This window comes from Chamaea fasciata, unplaced genomic scaffold, assembly GCF_029207755.1.
Source record: "Chamaea fasciata isolate MVZ Bird 193981 ecotype frontalis unplaced genomic scaffold, bChaFas1.0.hap1 SCAF_4, whole genome shotgun sequence".
NCBI classification, from domain to species: Eukaryota; Metazoa; Chordata; class Aves; order Passeriformes; family Sylviidae; genus Chamaea; species Chamaea fasciata.
Genome location: NW_027094089.1, coordinates 26,293,617 through 26,311,056, shown reverse-complemented (window position 1 = coordinate 26,311,056; position 17,440 = coordinate 26,293,617). Strand labels below are relative to the sequence as shown.

General features: G+C 37.8%; 1 protein-coding gene across 1 annotated transcript in view; it reads right to left on the bottom strand.

Moving 5' to 3' along the window:
* ITGA1 (integrin subunit alpha 1) overlaps positions 1–17,440 on the bottom strand; it is a 74,482-nt gene that overhangs the window by 10,995 nt on the left and 46,047 nt on the right. The window contains exons 10-24 of the mRNA XM_066181135.1: positions 16,755–16,828; positions 15,700–15,844; positions 14,420–14,562; positions 12,162–12,305; positions 10,265–10,519; positions 9,675–9,805; positions 7,581–7,744; positions 7,241–7,377; positions 6,185–6,295; positions 5,524–5,609; positions 5,203–5,338; positions 4,133–4,213; positions 2,649–2,725; positions 1,843–1,932; positions 715–817 (exon numbers count right to left, since the gene is read on the bottom strand). Of these exons, the coding sequence (XP_066037232.1) occupies positions 715–817; positions 1,843–1,932; positions 2,649–2,725; positions 4,133–4,213; positions 5,203–5,338; positions 5,524–5,609; positions 6,185–6,295; positions 7,241–7,377; positions 7,581–7,744; positions 9,675–9,805; positions 10,265–10,519; positions 12,162–12,305; positions 14,420–14,562; positions 15,700–15,844; positions 16,755–16,828 (1,877 nt within the window). The remainder of the gene's footprint in view (positions 1–714; positions 818–1,842; positions 1,933–2,648; positions 2,726–4,132; positions 4,214–5,202; positions 5,339–5,523; positions 5,610–6,184; positions 6,296–7,240; positions 7,378–7,580; positions 7,745–9,674; positions 9,806–10,264; positions 10,520–12,161; positions 12,306–14,419; positions 14,563–15,699; positions 15,845–16,754; positions 16,829–17,440) is intronic.

The window sequence follows — 17,440 nt, the reverse complement described above, 5'->3', positions numbered from 1 at the left end:
ACCTACCCCCTTTCAGTTAGAAGCCATTCCCCCTTGTCCTATAATTACATGTCTTTGTCAAAACTGCTTCTGCTCTCATGAAGCCACCTATTAGATATTGGAAGGCCCCAATGAGGTCTCCAAAGAGCCTTCTCTTCTGCAGGTTAAATAGTCCTGACTGCTCCAGACTGTCCCCAGAGGGGTGGTACTCCAGTCCTGTGACCACCTCTAAGGCCCTCCTCTGGACCCACTTCAGAAGGTCCATGTCCTTATTTTGGGAGTTCTAGAGCTGGAGCAGTAGTCCAGCAGGGATCTCACAAGAGCAAAGTCCATTAAACATCTTTTCCATGTGATTTTACTTTGCAGTATCCATTCAGCTAGGAAGAACACTCTTGGAGCATGGCATTTGCCTAATATAAACCAGACTGAATTTTGGAAATGGCTGTTCTAACCTCCAGCAGGAGTAGTACATGTTCTCATTTACCAGGGCATGCTCTCTTTTCCCAGATGAGGATAGAAGATCTAAATCCCACCAGAACTACTCTGCAGGAAATGGACCATCTGACCGTCTAATTCACTGTATTCCAAATGAAGGAAGGGAAAAAAATGTTTTAAGCACAAAATATGCGTGTAGGGGGGCTTAACATATTATGTACCTGCTATTTAAGTAATTCAAACCAAATGGAAAAAAAATTAAGATAGGACCTATGTCATATATTTTTAATTGTTTCTTACCCTATAATGCAGAGTAACTTCATCCCCGATCTGCTCTGTTGTGTTAATAGCAGTAGGGACAGTATCATTTGCTGCAATTATAACATGGTGCTCTTTGAAAACACTGTGGGTTAAAAAAACAGACAAAAAAGTAAACACGCGAACTTCATAAAAAGCCATGGGAGTTAACAACATAGGTATTTTCATTATTTCATGAATTTCAGGACTAGTCTTGCAGTTAAGAGCGCACTGCTGCATCCACTGAAGTTCAACTGCTCTATTCTCTGAATAGGTCTCACTTATTACCAAGTACATTTAGAATGTTTTGTTCAGATATAACTATGAAAAAAGAAAATATTATTCCCAAAATTAATACATTAGGGTCTGATTTTGCTGTCGTTATGCTAGTTGTGTAGTCCCTTATCCCTTATTTCACACTGACACGTGAAACAGGTAGGATTCTGTAAAAAACAGAATCAAGCAAAAACAGAACAAAGTCAGCAGGTTCCAAATTCAGCCTCATTCCCTACGGGACAAACTCTGGATGTGAGCCATGAAATGCATCCAAAATAAATTTTGCTTAATTATTTACACCTGCACACCACGAAATGTTGTTTACCAATAATATACAGAATGCTTTTCAGGGATGGAATCTAACTGAATTCTGGCTGTTTCTGAAAATAAAATCTACTACAAGACCTGCATTAAAGTATGAACCTGAACTGAAAAAAACAAACGCCCAAGAACCTAAAATTAAGGTTAATTTTTGAAGATGGAAATCAAACACCATGCCGTGCAATATTATAGTGATACAAATTCATGGCCATCAGGAAGCTGGAAGTATTTGCTTTCTTATGTACTTGAAATATGTTTGAATGAATATAGCAAAATATAGGAACCAAGAAAAAGATGCTGTTGTACTTGAAAACTGCAGAAAAATTTAAATAGATAAAATGGAATTTCATCAAGTTGGGGACAATAGATGTCCCATTATTTCATGTCATCTTTTCACAGAAGCCTGTGCTTCTGCTTTATGAGCTTTGAAGCTGCTGTCTGTAGATACTAAGCACATTTCAAAAACAAAACATTATATTCTTTGAACACCTGCCATTTACTGCACTAGCAAATAAAATACGGAAGTGTCAATACCTTACAAATATCAATCCCACTTCATATTTTACGGGAATTGTAACATGTCCTCTGTTGTCACCCAAGGTCTCAGGTGGTTCTTCACTGTCACTGAAACAAAACATCACTCAGATCAGTCTGCTACAGACACAACACAACTACTGGGTGGAAAGGGATCTCAGAAAATGAAATACCTACAGCTCTGGGTATGAAAGCATACTACTCATTTCCAGTTAAGAACTGTTTTCTAAAAATAAAAATACTTCTTCCAATGACTAATGATTTAAGTCCTGCAACAGCCCCAGCTCTTAAATGCATCTTTATTAAAATTACAGACAGCAGATGACTGAATGTAAACAGATCAATTAAAAGCCACACCATCCCTGGATTTTGCAGGGACAGCAAACACTGGCAAGTGCATTCCTTTACCCTATCAGGGACAACTTCTGCAATGCTCTTACTCTTCGAAGGCCAAGTTTATTGTTAACTGTGATTCATGCTAAAATATGAAGTAATTCTCTAGGAGAAAAAGCCTTTGCTAAAGGTAAAAGAACCAGAAATTATGACTCACTTTAGTAACTCAAAGGCTGTAGAGAGCATCAACTATTTATTTAGTCCACTCAATCCACTGCTGGACTGAATACATCTGAAGGGTGCCAGCTATACAGAAATTTTAACTGTTTGTGAGTTCAGAAGCCACTTGCATTTTATTATGAAGCACAAAGCCTGGAAGCTTTCAAAAAAACCCAACAACAACAACAACAAAAACAACAGCAAAAACACAAACAAACAAAAAAAGAAATCAGAAGGCAAAGACTGCAACTAACCTTGTTGCATACACATGAATAGTAGCATTTTCCAGGAGATACGATGCATTGAATTGGAACGATATTTTGAAGGAAATCTGTGCAGAGAAATACATTACACATTTTGAAAGGAAAAAAAAAGCCCAGCCTAACAGGGATTGATATAATGAAAAATGTACGAACTTTTGCTTTTATCTAGGGAATCCTTATTCATATTTTACCAGTTTTCTATGAATCTGAATGAATTCACCATTTGGAAAAAAATAAGAAGGAAATCCAATATATCACTTATTAAACAGAAGATTCAAATTTTCACAAACCTCATGGAAGAAATTTATGTAGTGTATTAGAAACACATGGCTAAATAGTTCTTAATTGAAAGCAATTGGTCTTACAAGCAATTCATCAAAATCTCTTTTTTCCTTCTAATGAGGAGGAAAAAAAGTTTCAAAGCCCGGCTGTTGCAGTGGAGATGAGCTGCCTGTAGAAGGCTGCTGGAATATCACTTAATATATCGTAGAACGCCTAGTATATTAGGGCTGCTTATCAGTGAAATCAGAGATTAATTGATTTCTGAATGCAAAGAAAAGTGTGAAATTTCTAAATTGAAGGCTTTATAGCTACTAACAAACTAAAGAGCAAAGCATGAAAGGAAAATGTGAAAAATCCAGTAAAACTGGGACTGGAACACTGTGGGCAGAGGCACTGGACAATACACTTATTTGGCTTCAAGAAGGTAACAGCTGACTTAATCCCTACAAGTCCAAGACACAAGCTGGATTGTTTGTGTGGGAGGCAGTGTAAGATGACATCTCTCATGATCCACCTGGTGCATGACAGAGGGGCAAACAAGAAATTACCAGGAAAGACTGTCTTATTTGCATGCAAATTTATATTTCCCAATTCAATATCTAAGTATGGCTTTTCAAAGCCTTAGTTTAACTAAAGCTCCTCTTCACTCCAGCAAGAGATACAGACATCACTGGAACTGTTCAGGATGGAGTTTGATTTTAAGTGGACTACTTGCTGGAAAGGCCTCTCATTCCCCACGGAGCAGAGGTGATGTCTTGATGCCTGACTTTGGCAGATCTGGGTTAGCACTTCAACATAAACCCTCTGCAATCTCTCTCTGCAATCAAGGGACTACATTTTATACACAAAACAACTAAACTTATGGGCTCCAGGCTGTGGAAAGCCTCGAGACAGACACTTCTGGCCATTTGTGAGCAACTTGTGTGTCACTTGCATTCTGACAGTGTCAAGGATGGCAATATGCATCTATTACATCCTCACCTACCACATCTGACTGCCCAGGTACTGAATGCCTGATGGTTTCCCATCTGGCTCTGTGCAGCTGATGTCAAGGATATCTTGGGAAATATGCATAGAGAGTTTTTGAGACGAAGAGAAAAGACAAGAGAAAAGAACTTCAGAGGTGATATGGACTGCTCTGCCCTTAGAACAACATGGGGCAAGGAGAACTTGCATGCAGGGAGACTTTTTACCTCTTCTGCCGGTTTTAGAAATGGATATCCCACTTTACAAGTGATGTTGTGATTAGATTCACAGCTATCTTTCTGTATATCCTGAAAGGAAAAAGACAGTGAAAGCATGGCCTTGAGCAAACTCCTTTCAAATATTGACTCAGCATCACAGACCTGTTGAACACATACACCACTGCCACTTTTCACTGTCAATATATTGTAAGAGTCAAAGCCTTAATTGAACTAGAACAAAAATACGAAGCCACAAATTCTGCAAGACAATTTTCATGTATGGACATTTATACCAATTACTTACCATTATGCCTTTTCCAATGCTAGTGTTTGGAACATTCACAATTATATGTCTACTGGACATCATGCAAATTAGTCATGGGGTCTAGCAATCAACATATCCATAATTACAGAGTTTTCAAATTTTGTAGAAGTTTTCCTAATGTAGCAATGAAAGTCACATTCATACTCCATCAATTCTTGCCACAGGATCAGCAACAGTGCTATGGATCCCTGACTTCTCCTAATGTGCAGCATCAGGACTGCTGACAGAAAAGAAACTGCTCTAAATGCTTTCCATCTGAACTGCGGTGTATTCATACCATATCTGCCGAGGCAGGCAGGAAAACAGCCACTTTTGCAAATGCTGTCCAAGGTACGGGAGATGCAGGCACTGATATATCCTGTCCTGCCATGACAGTGCTTTTTCTATACATGTGCAAAAGGAGAATTCTAGAGGCTCGGAAATCCTACTGATAAAAATCAAGGCATTTCTGGATCTCCAGATGTACAGGTGATTCATAATGCTGATGTTTGTCTAAGAGGCAGGCACTTTTTCTTAGTCCCATTGTGAAATTTGCATCTGTATTTTATGGACAGGGTTAGGCAAGAGTCCACAAATGTCAAAATAAATACACTCCTTTAGAGGCATAAGCAAGAAGAGCAGCCCTGGGAAATCTCTTTCAAACAACTAAAATGATGCCCAAGCAGTCAAATTAGGGTTTGATAAAAAGGCTTCTTCATATCTCTCTAGCATTGTAAATTATGATAATTGTGATAATGTGAAAAAAAAATCCTACCTCAATGCCAGCAAAAATAATATTTGGAGAATATTGAACCAAAACTCTGGTATTATAGGCACTGTCTTTTTTGTTCTTCACAGAGAGCTGGATCGTGAACTTATCATTGCGTGACTTTACAATGAATGGAGAAGAACTGTAAAATAAATTAAGAATGTTGGACATCTTAACTATTGAATCTGTTTTTAACATAAAGAAAAACTTCTATCAGCCTCCAGACTGTCTTGTTTCTGAATTAGAAAAGAAACCCTGGCCGAATTTACAACCCACATAGAAACTTTGTATAGATATCAAGCAATGCATTAAATCCAGTTTAGTTACCTGTCCCCAGCTATGCTTGCTTTTACAATCAGAACAAGATCTGAAATGCATTTATTTTTGGCTCCACAATCTTTGGTAAAAGGAATCTGCAAAAAAAAAAAAAAAAGTTTATTCCATATTTTATTACATTTATTATCAAATACTTGCATTTTAATGCATTATCTCATTTTATGTAAGACCTTCTATTTAATAATCAAAGAAGTTTTCCCTAATATTAACCAGTTAAACATGCCAACATCTTTTAAAATGCTTGGGTAAAACATCATCTTTCTCATCACTCCCTTCTAAATGATTCACCTAGATTTTGAAAAGAGGCATTGACAGAAGTATGAATGATGGCGAGCACCACCAAAGTAAATGGGTAACAATCCTCTAAAAACTGACAATAAACCTAAATTACCTGAAATTGTTGGTAATTCTCTTCTACCTTCATTTAGATGAAGATAGAAGATATGGACAGCTTTGAAAACCCAGTATGGTTCACAAGTACATTGAATCAAGCTTTTCATTCCTGAATACTCATTTGAAGGAAACACCTCCTGGACAGGCTCAATGATTCCCCTTCTCTAGCCAAACCGGGGGCAATAGTTTCAGCTCTTGTGTGGGCTATGATATTTATCTTAAATACATTCGTTATTGATACAGAATCTTTCTGACTTACATATTCGGCCATTGAATTTGGCAAGTTGCTATCAAGAACAGGTCCACTCTCTGGATCAGAAAAATTGAATTCCAGCAAAACCTTTACTGAGTCCTGAAAATCAGGCTTATCCTAGAACATAAGGGAAACAAAACTGCTGTTATAGAAATTCACTTTAGTATCTAAGGAGGTTAAAAAGACCTAAAAAGTGCTGAGGTAAAATATTTTTCTGTCATGCTGCTGCCATTCTTGCTAGAGAAGCATTTGAATGCTTGCAGTTGATAATGACAGATACAGTGTGCCAGGCATTCCTTATAAATATTTACTAAGGTTTTTGTGTATCTTACTACAAAATTTCACATAGCCTTAGTATGCCCGACAGAGTTTCGTTAAAGAATATCTCAAGTGTTGACTCACAGACTTTTCTCTTCTAGTTGTGCTCAAAGGATCAGCAAGATAAGCATCAGCAACATCACCTTTTGTGAACTCAAACTTAGGCCTGCTGTTTGGTGAAAAAAATCCTGGGTATCATTTTCCATTAGTTTTGCAGTAAGATACAACTGTGAAGTCACTAAACATTTTAAATGTTGGTAGCTTACAGTATGCAACTCCATTCACCCCACACATAAACTACAACCTGGGCAAATTCACACTCACAGCTGCTAATGATGCTTCTGTTTTGCAATGAATAAATACACTCTATTCCAAACCTAAAAGTTTATTTACTTATTTCATTCGGAGGAATTGCACCAATATGCAAACTGAAATTTTCTCTCATGCTTCTGCTTAGTTTTGAGTGTACCTAAACTGCTAACCATGGCAGTTGCTTGGTTCCACCAAGTGAGATATGCTTTTTCTTAAGACAGATATAGAGACACAGCTAAAAAGACTGTATATATAAGTAAATTGTTAATACATACATAAATAAATAACTCCAAGTTTTAAACAAATTTTATGTACACTTCTTAGAGATTATTTCTGAACTCAGATTTTGTCGTCCAATTTGCAATTAACGGAATACATACTTGGGTAACTCTAGTGTTAACATGAGAAATATACTTTAAATGATTTACTTGCCAACATGTAGAAGTTATGTTTCGTACATTCTGACCCTTTGATAGTTATATTTTTTTGCATTTTCCTCTCATGGCTTTCTGTGAACAGGCTTCGAGATATCTGTCTTTGTGCATCAAGGGTAATCCAATACTGCAGACCTGCAAAGGAGGTCAAGATCAATATTATGGAGCACATTATAAAGCACTTTGCCTTGAAACATTCTTTTTTTTCCAAAATATCTTAGAGGCACTTTGAATACTGAATTTAGAAAAGCTGAATTTCATTTTTTAATTAATAAATGCATGTAAGAGTAGGAGTTCCATAGCTTAAAGCTTCCGTAGCTTAGTGCTTATCTACTTACTGGATTCGAATATATCTTCTTTAGACTTTAGTCTGGTCTTAAAACAAATTGTGGCGTCTATGCATATTGTTTTTCTTATATTTATCTGACAATTTTGTTGTTGAATATTGATGCTTTTAGGTACAAATTGCATGGAAACATTTACTTCAGCCACATCACGAGACCTTAAATAAAACACAAAGAAAGTGCTTGGAAACAAGAGCAGCAACTTTTTTAAACTTAAGAATGAACTTACAAAATATGCAGCATTCAGCTTTCAGATATAAACATAGAATCACAGATTCGTGAAATTGTTTAAGTTGGAAAAGACTAGGATCATTTGAATCCAACTGTAAAAAAGCTTATAGCCAAAAAGAAAAAAATCCTTAATGTTCTTTGGAAAATAACAGAAATATAAAATCCCCAACTGAAGTGAGTTTTCTGTGGAACATGTTGATGGCACCATGCTGCAGTACAGTAGCGGGCACAGCATTGCCCATGTTGGGCCAATTAAAAGGCCATCTATTACTCCATGTCTTCTGTCTTGGCTGTTGATGCTATAAAAAACAACTGGCAGTTGCAATGACAGTTGCACTTGTCTGGCACATTTTCAGTGTGCATTTGCCTTTCTCCATTTAGAAAGATTACTGCATGCCTGTTAACTGCCATCACAAAGAGAACTCATCAGACAACCAAAAAGTGAGCAATAAAAACAGGAGGCAAAGAAATGCCCTCAGTAGCCAAAACCTATAAAGCACTAGAGGATTTTTAAAGCTCAACTATAACTCAGGAGGGAAAACCCCTGAAGAATTGGGAAAAAGAACAACATGATGGTCTAGAAGAGTAATTAACTATCCTATATATATTAATATACTATATCCTATATAGTATATCCCATACCTAATATCAGTAAAAGAGGAATTACGGAGGAAACAGATTTCTCCACAGTGCTGTACTTGTTTCAGAAAATATAACAGGTGAAATATTTCCAAAAGCATTTAAGAAATTCTACAGAGGCATATCCACTTTAAAAGAGACTGAAGATCCAGACCTATCATTGAGAGTATCACAGATGAACATAATATTATATATAAGTTGGAGGACAGCATGCCATCTCCTAGGTTGTGAGTAGACAAACAGGCTAATATTTGTTCCCATTTTTTTTTCACTTTAAATGTCTTTCACCCCTGCAATGCATTCCTGTCTCATCCCTTGGTCTGATTCAGTTCCCTCTAAGCATGAGATGAAGCATGTCAGTGCACTAAACCAGCAAAAAATTTAGCTGACAAAGTAACTTTCTTCAGAATTGTGGTCTCAACAATGCAGTGAAGGGCATCACACTGTGTTTACACATGGAACATTTAGAAAGAAACCGCTAGCTGAAGTTCAGAAGAAGCTGGGAGTGTGAGGATGGTAGTCAGCCTTGAGAAACTTGATCACCTACCAGGTGAGTTGGGTGAAACAGCAGGACAGCGAATGCAAGAAGCTGGATTAGCAGAAACAGAAATAGTTTAAGTTGTGCTTTAGAAATAATGTTTAAGATTAGGATTTAATGTTTACGATTGTTTGTCTTCTCCCTTAAATATCATATTGCTCACTACTAGATCTGAATCATACTCTTATATAAAGAAAAAGAATTGACTGTTAAGCAGAAGGCTTAGTTTAATTTTGCAGATTTTCTGTTGGGATTCAAATTGCAGTTTTCCTATTAAGAAATAAAATAATTTTTCTTAGTGACTCCTTTACATTTAAACCTGTTCTTGACATTGTTAATAAAATACTATGCAATATATTGAAAAAAAGATAGAAATTCAGGTTATTTCCTATTTTACTTAGTGCCACACTTGAAATCAGTTTCTATTTTGAAGGTGGTCTAGGAGGACGAGTTCTTCATTTTAGGCTAGCAAGCTTCCTATAATATTCTTGTTTTTATAACAGTATATATTAAGTTTTATGCTCATTCCTCTAGAGAGATGTGAAAATATGAATATTTGCAGTCAGTGTCAAACATGAGATGAAACCAGTAACCTCACAAAGTCCAGTCATGCATGCAAGTAACACTGGTATCCAAAAAAGTTTTTTTTCTGTCCTGACAGTTGCTGTGAGTCTCCGTACCAGAAGAGGGCAGCCCCACCAAGGCCTCCGATGGTAACATCAATCAGCCCGTCGTCGTTTAAATCCATTTCCCCGTGCACAGACTGGCCAAAAAATTTCACTTTTTCCCCGTCTCCACCTGATGCAATACGCTGTGAAATGCATAAAGAGGTTAATGCAGTGCACTTTGAAGGGTTTTGTAGCAGTCAAGATGCATTTGATGGCAGTGAGATGGGGTTTAGGCTCTTTTACTACATTAAATTTTCATTACAATACCCCTAAAACAGTTACCATGGTGATGAACACACTATAAATTTTCAGATTGCAAAATATCTGCTTTTCTGGCTGTTCAGAAAGCGTCAGAAGGTTTCTAATGAAAGTATGTGATTTTTTTTTTAAACAATATTAAGACTCAGAGACAGTTAAAACAGTATGAGTTTAAAAGTATAGAGCAATTTTGAAAAAGAAGCTGTTACAACTGGTCAAGTAACAGTCTCATCCTATGTTGGGAAAACAGGATTATATACATTATATACATTGTATACATTGTATACATTACATACACTACATACATTAGAGCAGCCAGCAACTTGTGGTGCTTTACTTCGTACCTGTGAATATTTTTTACTGATTGCTTTGCCACGGCCATGATAAATATAAACAGCTCCCCTGTGGTCATCTTCTAAGGGAGAGCCTATCACAATGTCATTGTACCCATCCAGGTTGAGGTCCTTCACTGCAGCAATCGCTGTCCCGAAGCGTGCACCGCAAGGCTCGTTCTTAAGAACTTTGCAGGTGTCCTGTTTTAATGGTGAGCAGCACGTTTGCTTTACAGGCTCAAGGCTCATCTGACATTCAAACTTTGTCTGTGGAAGAGCAGATTTAGCGTTTGTGAATTTCCACCCAACATTTCAACAACGCAGACTTTTAAGAGCTCCTGTCCAGAAGACAAATGGATGAATTAAACAGAACTAGTGATTACGTGCACTGTAGAAACTGTGATTCTACAACTATAATTCAAGGGTTCTTTCTGAGAAGCGTGTGGCAATAACATCCTTGCTCTCTTTCTGCATATTTCTCAAAATTAGAGGTTCACAGGAAAGCACAGTATCATAACAATATTTGGATGCTATTGTAAGTAAACTACTTCATTCTTTAGGCAGTATAAAGAGTTCTTCTAAAGGCATTCTCTAAATCTGAGAAGTTAGCCAAGTATCTAAAGAAACACAGATGGTAATACTGTTATTCCAGAACAAATGATAGCATTTCTTTTACACAGACTAGATTTTGACCCCAGTAGACCCATACACTGTGGTCTAACATACATATTATGATCCACTGTGTATCCTGGACCAAAACCACACAGACATCAGGGCAGGTAAGCAATTTTTCCCATGAATGCCACGTTAGAAATAAGCAGTAGCAAGCAGTTACTGCATCTCCTTTATTTGGAGCTGGATAACAGTAAGCACAGGAGAAACAAATTTCAAACCCCACACTACTGGAGACATAGAATTCTTGTTTTCTCATCAACCCTATTCACCAGCAATTGTTGGCAACATGCATGTAGGGACTGTAAGAATTCCTTGTGAAAAACATCCAGTCTCTCCAGGTCCTTTTCTTAAAATAGGATTTTAGGAACTCATCATTGCTAAGACATATTTTGATAAGGAGAGGAGAGGAGAGGAGAGGAGAGGAGAGGAGAGGAGAGGAGAGGAGAGGAGAGGAGAGGAGAGGAGAGGAGAGGAGAGGAGAGGAGAGGAGAGGAGAGGAGAGGAGAGGAGAGGAGAGGAGAGGAGAGGAGAGGAGAGGAGAGGAGAGGAGAGGAGAGGAGAGGAGAGGAGAGGAGAGGAGAGGAGAGGAGAGGAGAGGAGAGGAGAGGAGAGGAGAGGAGAGGAGAGGAGAGGAGAGGAGAGGAGAGGAGAGGAGAGGAGAGGAGAGGAGAGGAGAGGAGAGGAGAGGAGAGGAGAGGAGAGGAGAGGAGAGGAGAGGAGAGGAGAGGAGAGGAGAGGAGAGGAGAGGAGAGGAGAGGAGAGACACTGGAAGAAGAGCCTTAGAAAACTAATAAAGTGAGGTGTATCTGGTATAATCCTCAATCTAGTCAGACATTTAAAAGCTGTTGGATGTATGCAGTTTAGCAGTGGGTTTCTAAGAATATCACAAGGATACTGGAGATGACACTTTTAGAATGTATGAGCTTTATTGTTCCCTAATTCATGAAAGAAAAAGAAAAAGTGATGGAAAAGTAATCCTATAAATTTGTATCTATGCCAAACTTGAGCTTGTAGGATATAGTACTTACCTACATAATACCCTCAATTCTCAAACAAGAGTTTGAGAAGGAAGTTGAAAATTAAGTTGCATTATAATCTCAGTTGTCAAAACCATTTTCCCCTATTTTCAACAGGTCATCTTCCCCAGTTCAAATTACTGTATTTCTTTGAAATAAGGACAAGAAGGCAGTAAAGAGCATGCTGTATACCTGTTCAACAAAACCCATAACCGTACCTTGTTCAGACTATAAACATATACCTTCCCTTGCTCCTCTTTCTCAGTTCCCATATACATAGGAGCTCCAACAAGAAGAAGGTCTGTAAATGAGTCTCTATCGATGTCAACTGTGGTAATAACACCCCCAAAGTATGATCCAATCTGTAGGAAAACATAAAAGCATACATCAGAGACAAGAGTCAGCAACATCATGCTTCATTTCCTTTTCAGAGACCTACTTCTTACTTGCAACAACATTTATTACCACTAGGCAGAAATTTTATTTACTAGCTAGAGTTTTTTTGGTCTGTTTGTCTTTGAAGCTTGTTTTCAGTTTTAGCATTTGTTTCTTGATTTTTTTTTTCATCAACAAGTGGGCCATTCAACTTGCAGCTCTTCTGAGTTTGAAAGTGTAAATGGGTGCTATGGGGAGCAGGACCTCTTAAGACAGCACTGGAATAAGAGTATCATGGAAGATAGTATCATTGAAGAGAGTTTTCTCTTCAAAAAACAAGTAAAAAAGCTTGGACAAAAGCTCTGAGACAGCTCAGTGCAGATAGTTGCAAAAATTCTGAAGTTGCTATTTTTAGAGGAACAAATTCTACATGAAGAGATGGATACATTCATAGATCAGATACAACCTATAGGATTTATCTGATTACATTCAATTCACAGAAAAGCAAGATACCCTGCACTTCCTTCACACTTAACAGGAGAAGCGGCCTCTTCTAATCCAAGATACATCTCCTGTCACAGAGATGCTTCAAGTAGTCTCAAGATGTTTCAAACCTTAAAAATCACAGAATCACAGAATGTGTCAGGCTGGAAGGGACCACAGTGGGTCAATCTGGTCCAACCTCCCTCCTGAAGCAGGGTCATCCCAGAGCATATGGCACAGTGTTGGATTATACCCTTTTCTGACTCAGACATGGGGCAACTGAGAGGCGTTTTAAAAACTTTCATTTTCAGTCTCATGTGATAGGCGAGACAATATAGGTGTTACAGTTCACGCCATCACAATCAGAAGCCAACTATTTCCTAATTACAATACATTATAAGCATTTCTTGGCCTATCAACTTTTGCCACACAATTCTTAAACGCCTTAAAGCTAATTATCTAAAATCACCCCTCACGGGTCCTACTACAATGCATCTTTCATTGTTCTATTTCTCCAAAGTATCTAGTCTTATTTGCAAGGCCATCATTTGAAACTTGTTTCCAGTTCCATTTCTCTCTCAACAATGTCTGTCCTATTCCATGGCATTTCTAAGTCAGCATTTCTTATCTCAAGGCTGCATACAGATGCGCATTATGTGAACCTTCTGTCAGGCTTTGAGAATTCTCTACAAATCCATTTCTCACAGCACAAGATTGTGTCCAGACGGTTCTGGAATATCTCCAGCGAGGGAGACTCAAAACCTGTCTGGACAATTTATCCAGAGCATGGCCACCCACAAATTAAAGCATTTCTTCCTCATGTTCAGGTGGAACTTTCTGTTCATCAGTTTCTGCCCATTACCTCTTGTCCTATTGCTCAGCACCACTGAGCAGAGCCTGGTCCCTCCTCTGACCCCTCCCTGCAGACACTGACAGTAATGGGGTCGCCCCTCAGTTGTCTCTTCCTGAGGCTGAAGTCCCAGTTCCCTAATAACTACTTTAGTTCATTGACTCTAAAATGTTTGTTTGATTGACTGATTGATTGATTAGCTCAGTTGCAGACATCAGCTATATAGATGAAAATTAGGTAACCAGAATGCTCCTGAGAGAAGCTGATACTGCAGCCTGGGGAGATGAGAATAGGCAAGTCTTTCAATTCTCATAAGCTTAATATCTTAATAATACTACCCTAAGTTATGCAATTACATGGAGATTTTTCCTCCTACAGCAATAGGTCTCAGTGAGCTGCTACTCAGAATAACAAGCAACTGTAGAACACCCCAGTCTATCTCAGAAGATGCCCTTGTACAGAACCATTCTTGTCAAAACTCTTTCCTGCCAGTGACATGCTCTTCCACTCAGCAGACAGAAAATAACTGTACAGAGATAGCAACCACTTTCAGACTGCTGAAGATTTAACCCTCAAAGACAAAACTTCTAAGGATCTACCATACAGTCCATTTCACATTGCTAATTATACCAGAGGACCTGCCCACATTTCCTTCCTGACCTTGCTGATAACTCCCAGTTTCATGTGCTCTTCTAATGAGTTCTCATTTGAAATACTTATTTCTTCTGCTATATTCCTTTTGTATATTAATTGTGCAAGCATACTTACTTGTTCTCCATTTAATCTCTGAATCACTTGCACCTCTTTTCCTTCCATCTTATAAATGATAACTTGGCCAGTGTGATTGTATCTTGGCTGTCCTGCTATGTACAGCACACCTCCAGGTGTCAGTGCTGAATTCACGGTGTATCCTAGGAAGCAGGAAGAAATCAAGATGCAATACACACAGAATGCATCAGAAATACTTGCTGTGATTGAGAGCCTTTGTAGGATTTATTCCACAACTAGATGTTTAGCCCTATAGAGAGCAATAGCAGTTAAATAAAAGGCCTTTTTTTTTTTTTTTTTTGTCTACAGTCTCAAGAGTGAGGAGCACCACTGAATTATTAAACCTGTTCCCAGGCTGGTGAGCCATTTTCACTTTGCCATTCTCACACAATGCAAGAAATAACTCATGAATAGCTGGTTGAAAAGCTGCTTTCAAAGAACAGTTGTCACTGGTTCACTGTCAGCCTCATGGTGTCTTCAAAAAGCGATTCTGGGGCATTTTGAACCTACCTCTGTTCTGCTTAATACTAGCAACAGTTAACAACTTTGTTGAAGGGAGACTTAAAAATTTTCCCCTGAAATCAAAACTGAAAGAGTTGCAAGTATTATGCGAGGATAAAATCTTAATCTGAAAATTTCTTTACCAAATTGGAGTTGTAATAAAAGGTAACAGCTAAAGACATTTGGCAGTGAGGAAAGTGTACTTAAGGAAAAACATTTAAATATTCTAGCATTGGTTCTTTGTCAATGTAAGTATGATTTGAATGAGATAACAGAGCAAACAGAAACCATGAGGTATAGAAAGCAAGACCTAGACATGAGAGCAAGGCCACTGAAGCTTTTTGGTAGAAAAATAACCTACCAATATGTGAAATATTATTATAAAAAAATATGTTGGCCTTGTTGGTTTTGCCATTGTGTGACAGAAAACAGCCTATTTTTAAGGAAATATTAGGACTTAATCTTGTGTAAGACTTTTTAACTACCAAGTCATAGAAAAACTTGGTAAGAATATTAGAGGAATCTGTGAAATCTTCTTTGAACAGATTAAACATCTCTGTTGGGAAAGCCTGGATATACTAAGGTCTGTGTTTGGACTTGTTTTCTGGTTGTAGGAGTTGTTATTTATTTCTTTTAAAGAACATGAAAATCAGAGAGTAGACTTGCTCCTAGGCTTGTGAAATATAAAATATTCCGTAAGATACTCCTTTTGAACAAGCTTTTAGACAGGTCTTGTAGCATTTGTTGAAAAGTGTTGTAAGGTGGGCTATTTCTCTTACCTAGGTAGGCTGCAAGCGGTTCATTTCTCTCTGAACGCCTGTCACGAAAGGTGTCATTACTTGGCATTGAAATACCACTGTCCTTCACCATGAGCACGGTGCCATTCCAGTCATATGCTCCAACTGCTCCAAGCATGACCCAATCCTTAAGGAGTGTAAAACAAAAGTCTGTTCTCTATGTGAATAATCTTTTTCTCTGTGTGAATCATCCTTAGACATTCATGGTTCAGGATGCTCACGTTTGGGTAACGCTTCCTGCATACTTACATTGTTAGCCTTGCTTTTCCTATTATGGTACAGATCCTACAGACATAGAGTCACAGAAAGGCTTGGGTAGAAATGTCCTCAAAGATCATCTAGTTCCAACCCCCATTGCCATGGGGCATCCACAGCTTCTCTGGACAACCTGTTACAGTGCCTTACTTTGCTCCATGTAAAGAATTTCTTCCTAACATCTAATCTAAACCTCTGTTCCTTTAGTTTAAAACTGTTTCCCATTGTCTATTGCTAGCTACCCATGTAAAAAGTCATTTTATCATACTCAGAAGCCTCCCTTTATAAGCCCTCTTTAAATACTAGAAGGCTGCTCTAAGGTGTTCCTGGAGACTTCTCCAAGCTAAATAACCCCATCTCTCTCAGCCTGTCTTCACAGGATAGGTGCATCAGCCCTCTGGTCATCTTTGTGGCCCTACCCTGGAACTGTCTTTCAAGTTAAAACATCGCCCCTTGTTCTGTCACTAAAGGCTCTGGTAAAAACTTTTTCTCAATCTTTTCTAACACATTTTTAGGCTATTTTCCTGATAGAAAGTGCTGTGGGAACATTAAGTTTAGAGCTCATGTGAAATATATATATGTACACTCTCAAACTTTTGCTGTTCATAAAGGTTCTTTACATATATTTTACAAAATAGGTAACTGGATTACAGGACACTCCAAAGACTCCAACAGCAAAGAGGACTATACAAAGAAATCTGAAAAACTTATTCCAAATTCACAGAACCACCAGCAAAAATCTACTTTGTAAAATAACTACTATTTTCAAACACTTTCTTTACCTGAGAATAATGAGCACTGAAACCAGCTTGAGACATTTCCATTTCAAAAGAGGACGCCTGCTGGTCTGTTGTTGCTATTAAACAGAAAAAAAGTTTCAAAAATAATTTTGTTCCAGTCTTTAAAAGTAACTGAAGAGTGTTATGAAAATGATCATATGATAGTAATGAATAGCATAATTAAGTAATCTATTCAGTGAATATAGTTTACCATAGATTTTTAGAACAAACACAGAAATAAAGACTCATGTTGAATACTACTATTAAGAAAGTGAATTTCCATTTTAAGATCATGTCTCAGAACTTGTCCAATAAAGGTTCTGGGCTAGAACTGACCAGATTTGAACTCAGGCTGATGGTAAGTATGTTTGGAATGTTTGATTAATATGGTTAAGCCATTTTCCACTTGAGCTAAGTGAACAATAAAACACCAGCCATGTAACCCTGGCCTTGTATTCAAGCAACTAAAGTTTTGAAGGCAGCTGGAGGAATTTTAAATGAAAAACACTTGATGTTTGTATGAACCTTTGCAAAAACAACATAGGAAAATCACTGTTGTCCAAGTTCATAAGCCTCAGTGAAGCGCTTGGGAATGAAAATTCTGCCCAGACAATTACATGAAGATGTGACTCTCTTAAATGACTTTGTATAAAAAAGGTATCAGGTGATTTTGTACAAGCTTCAGTATC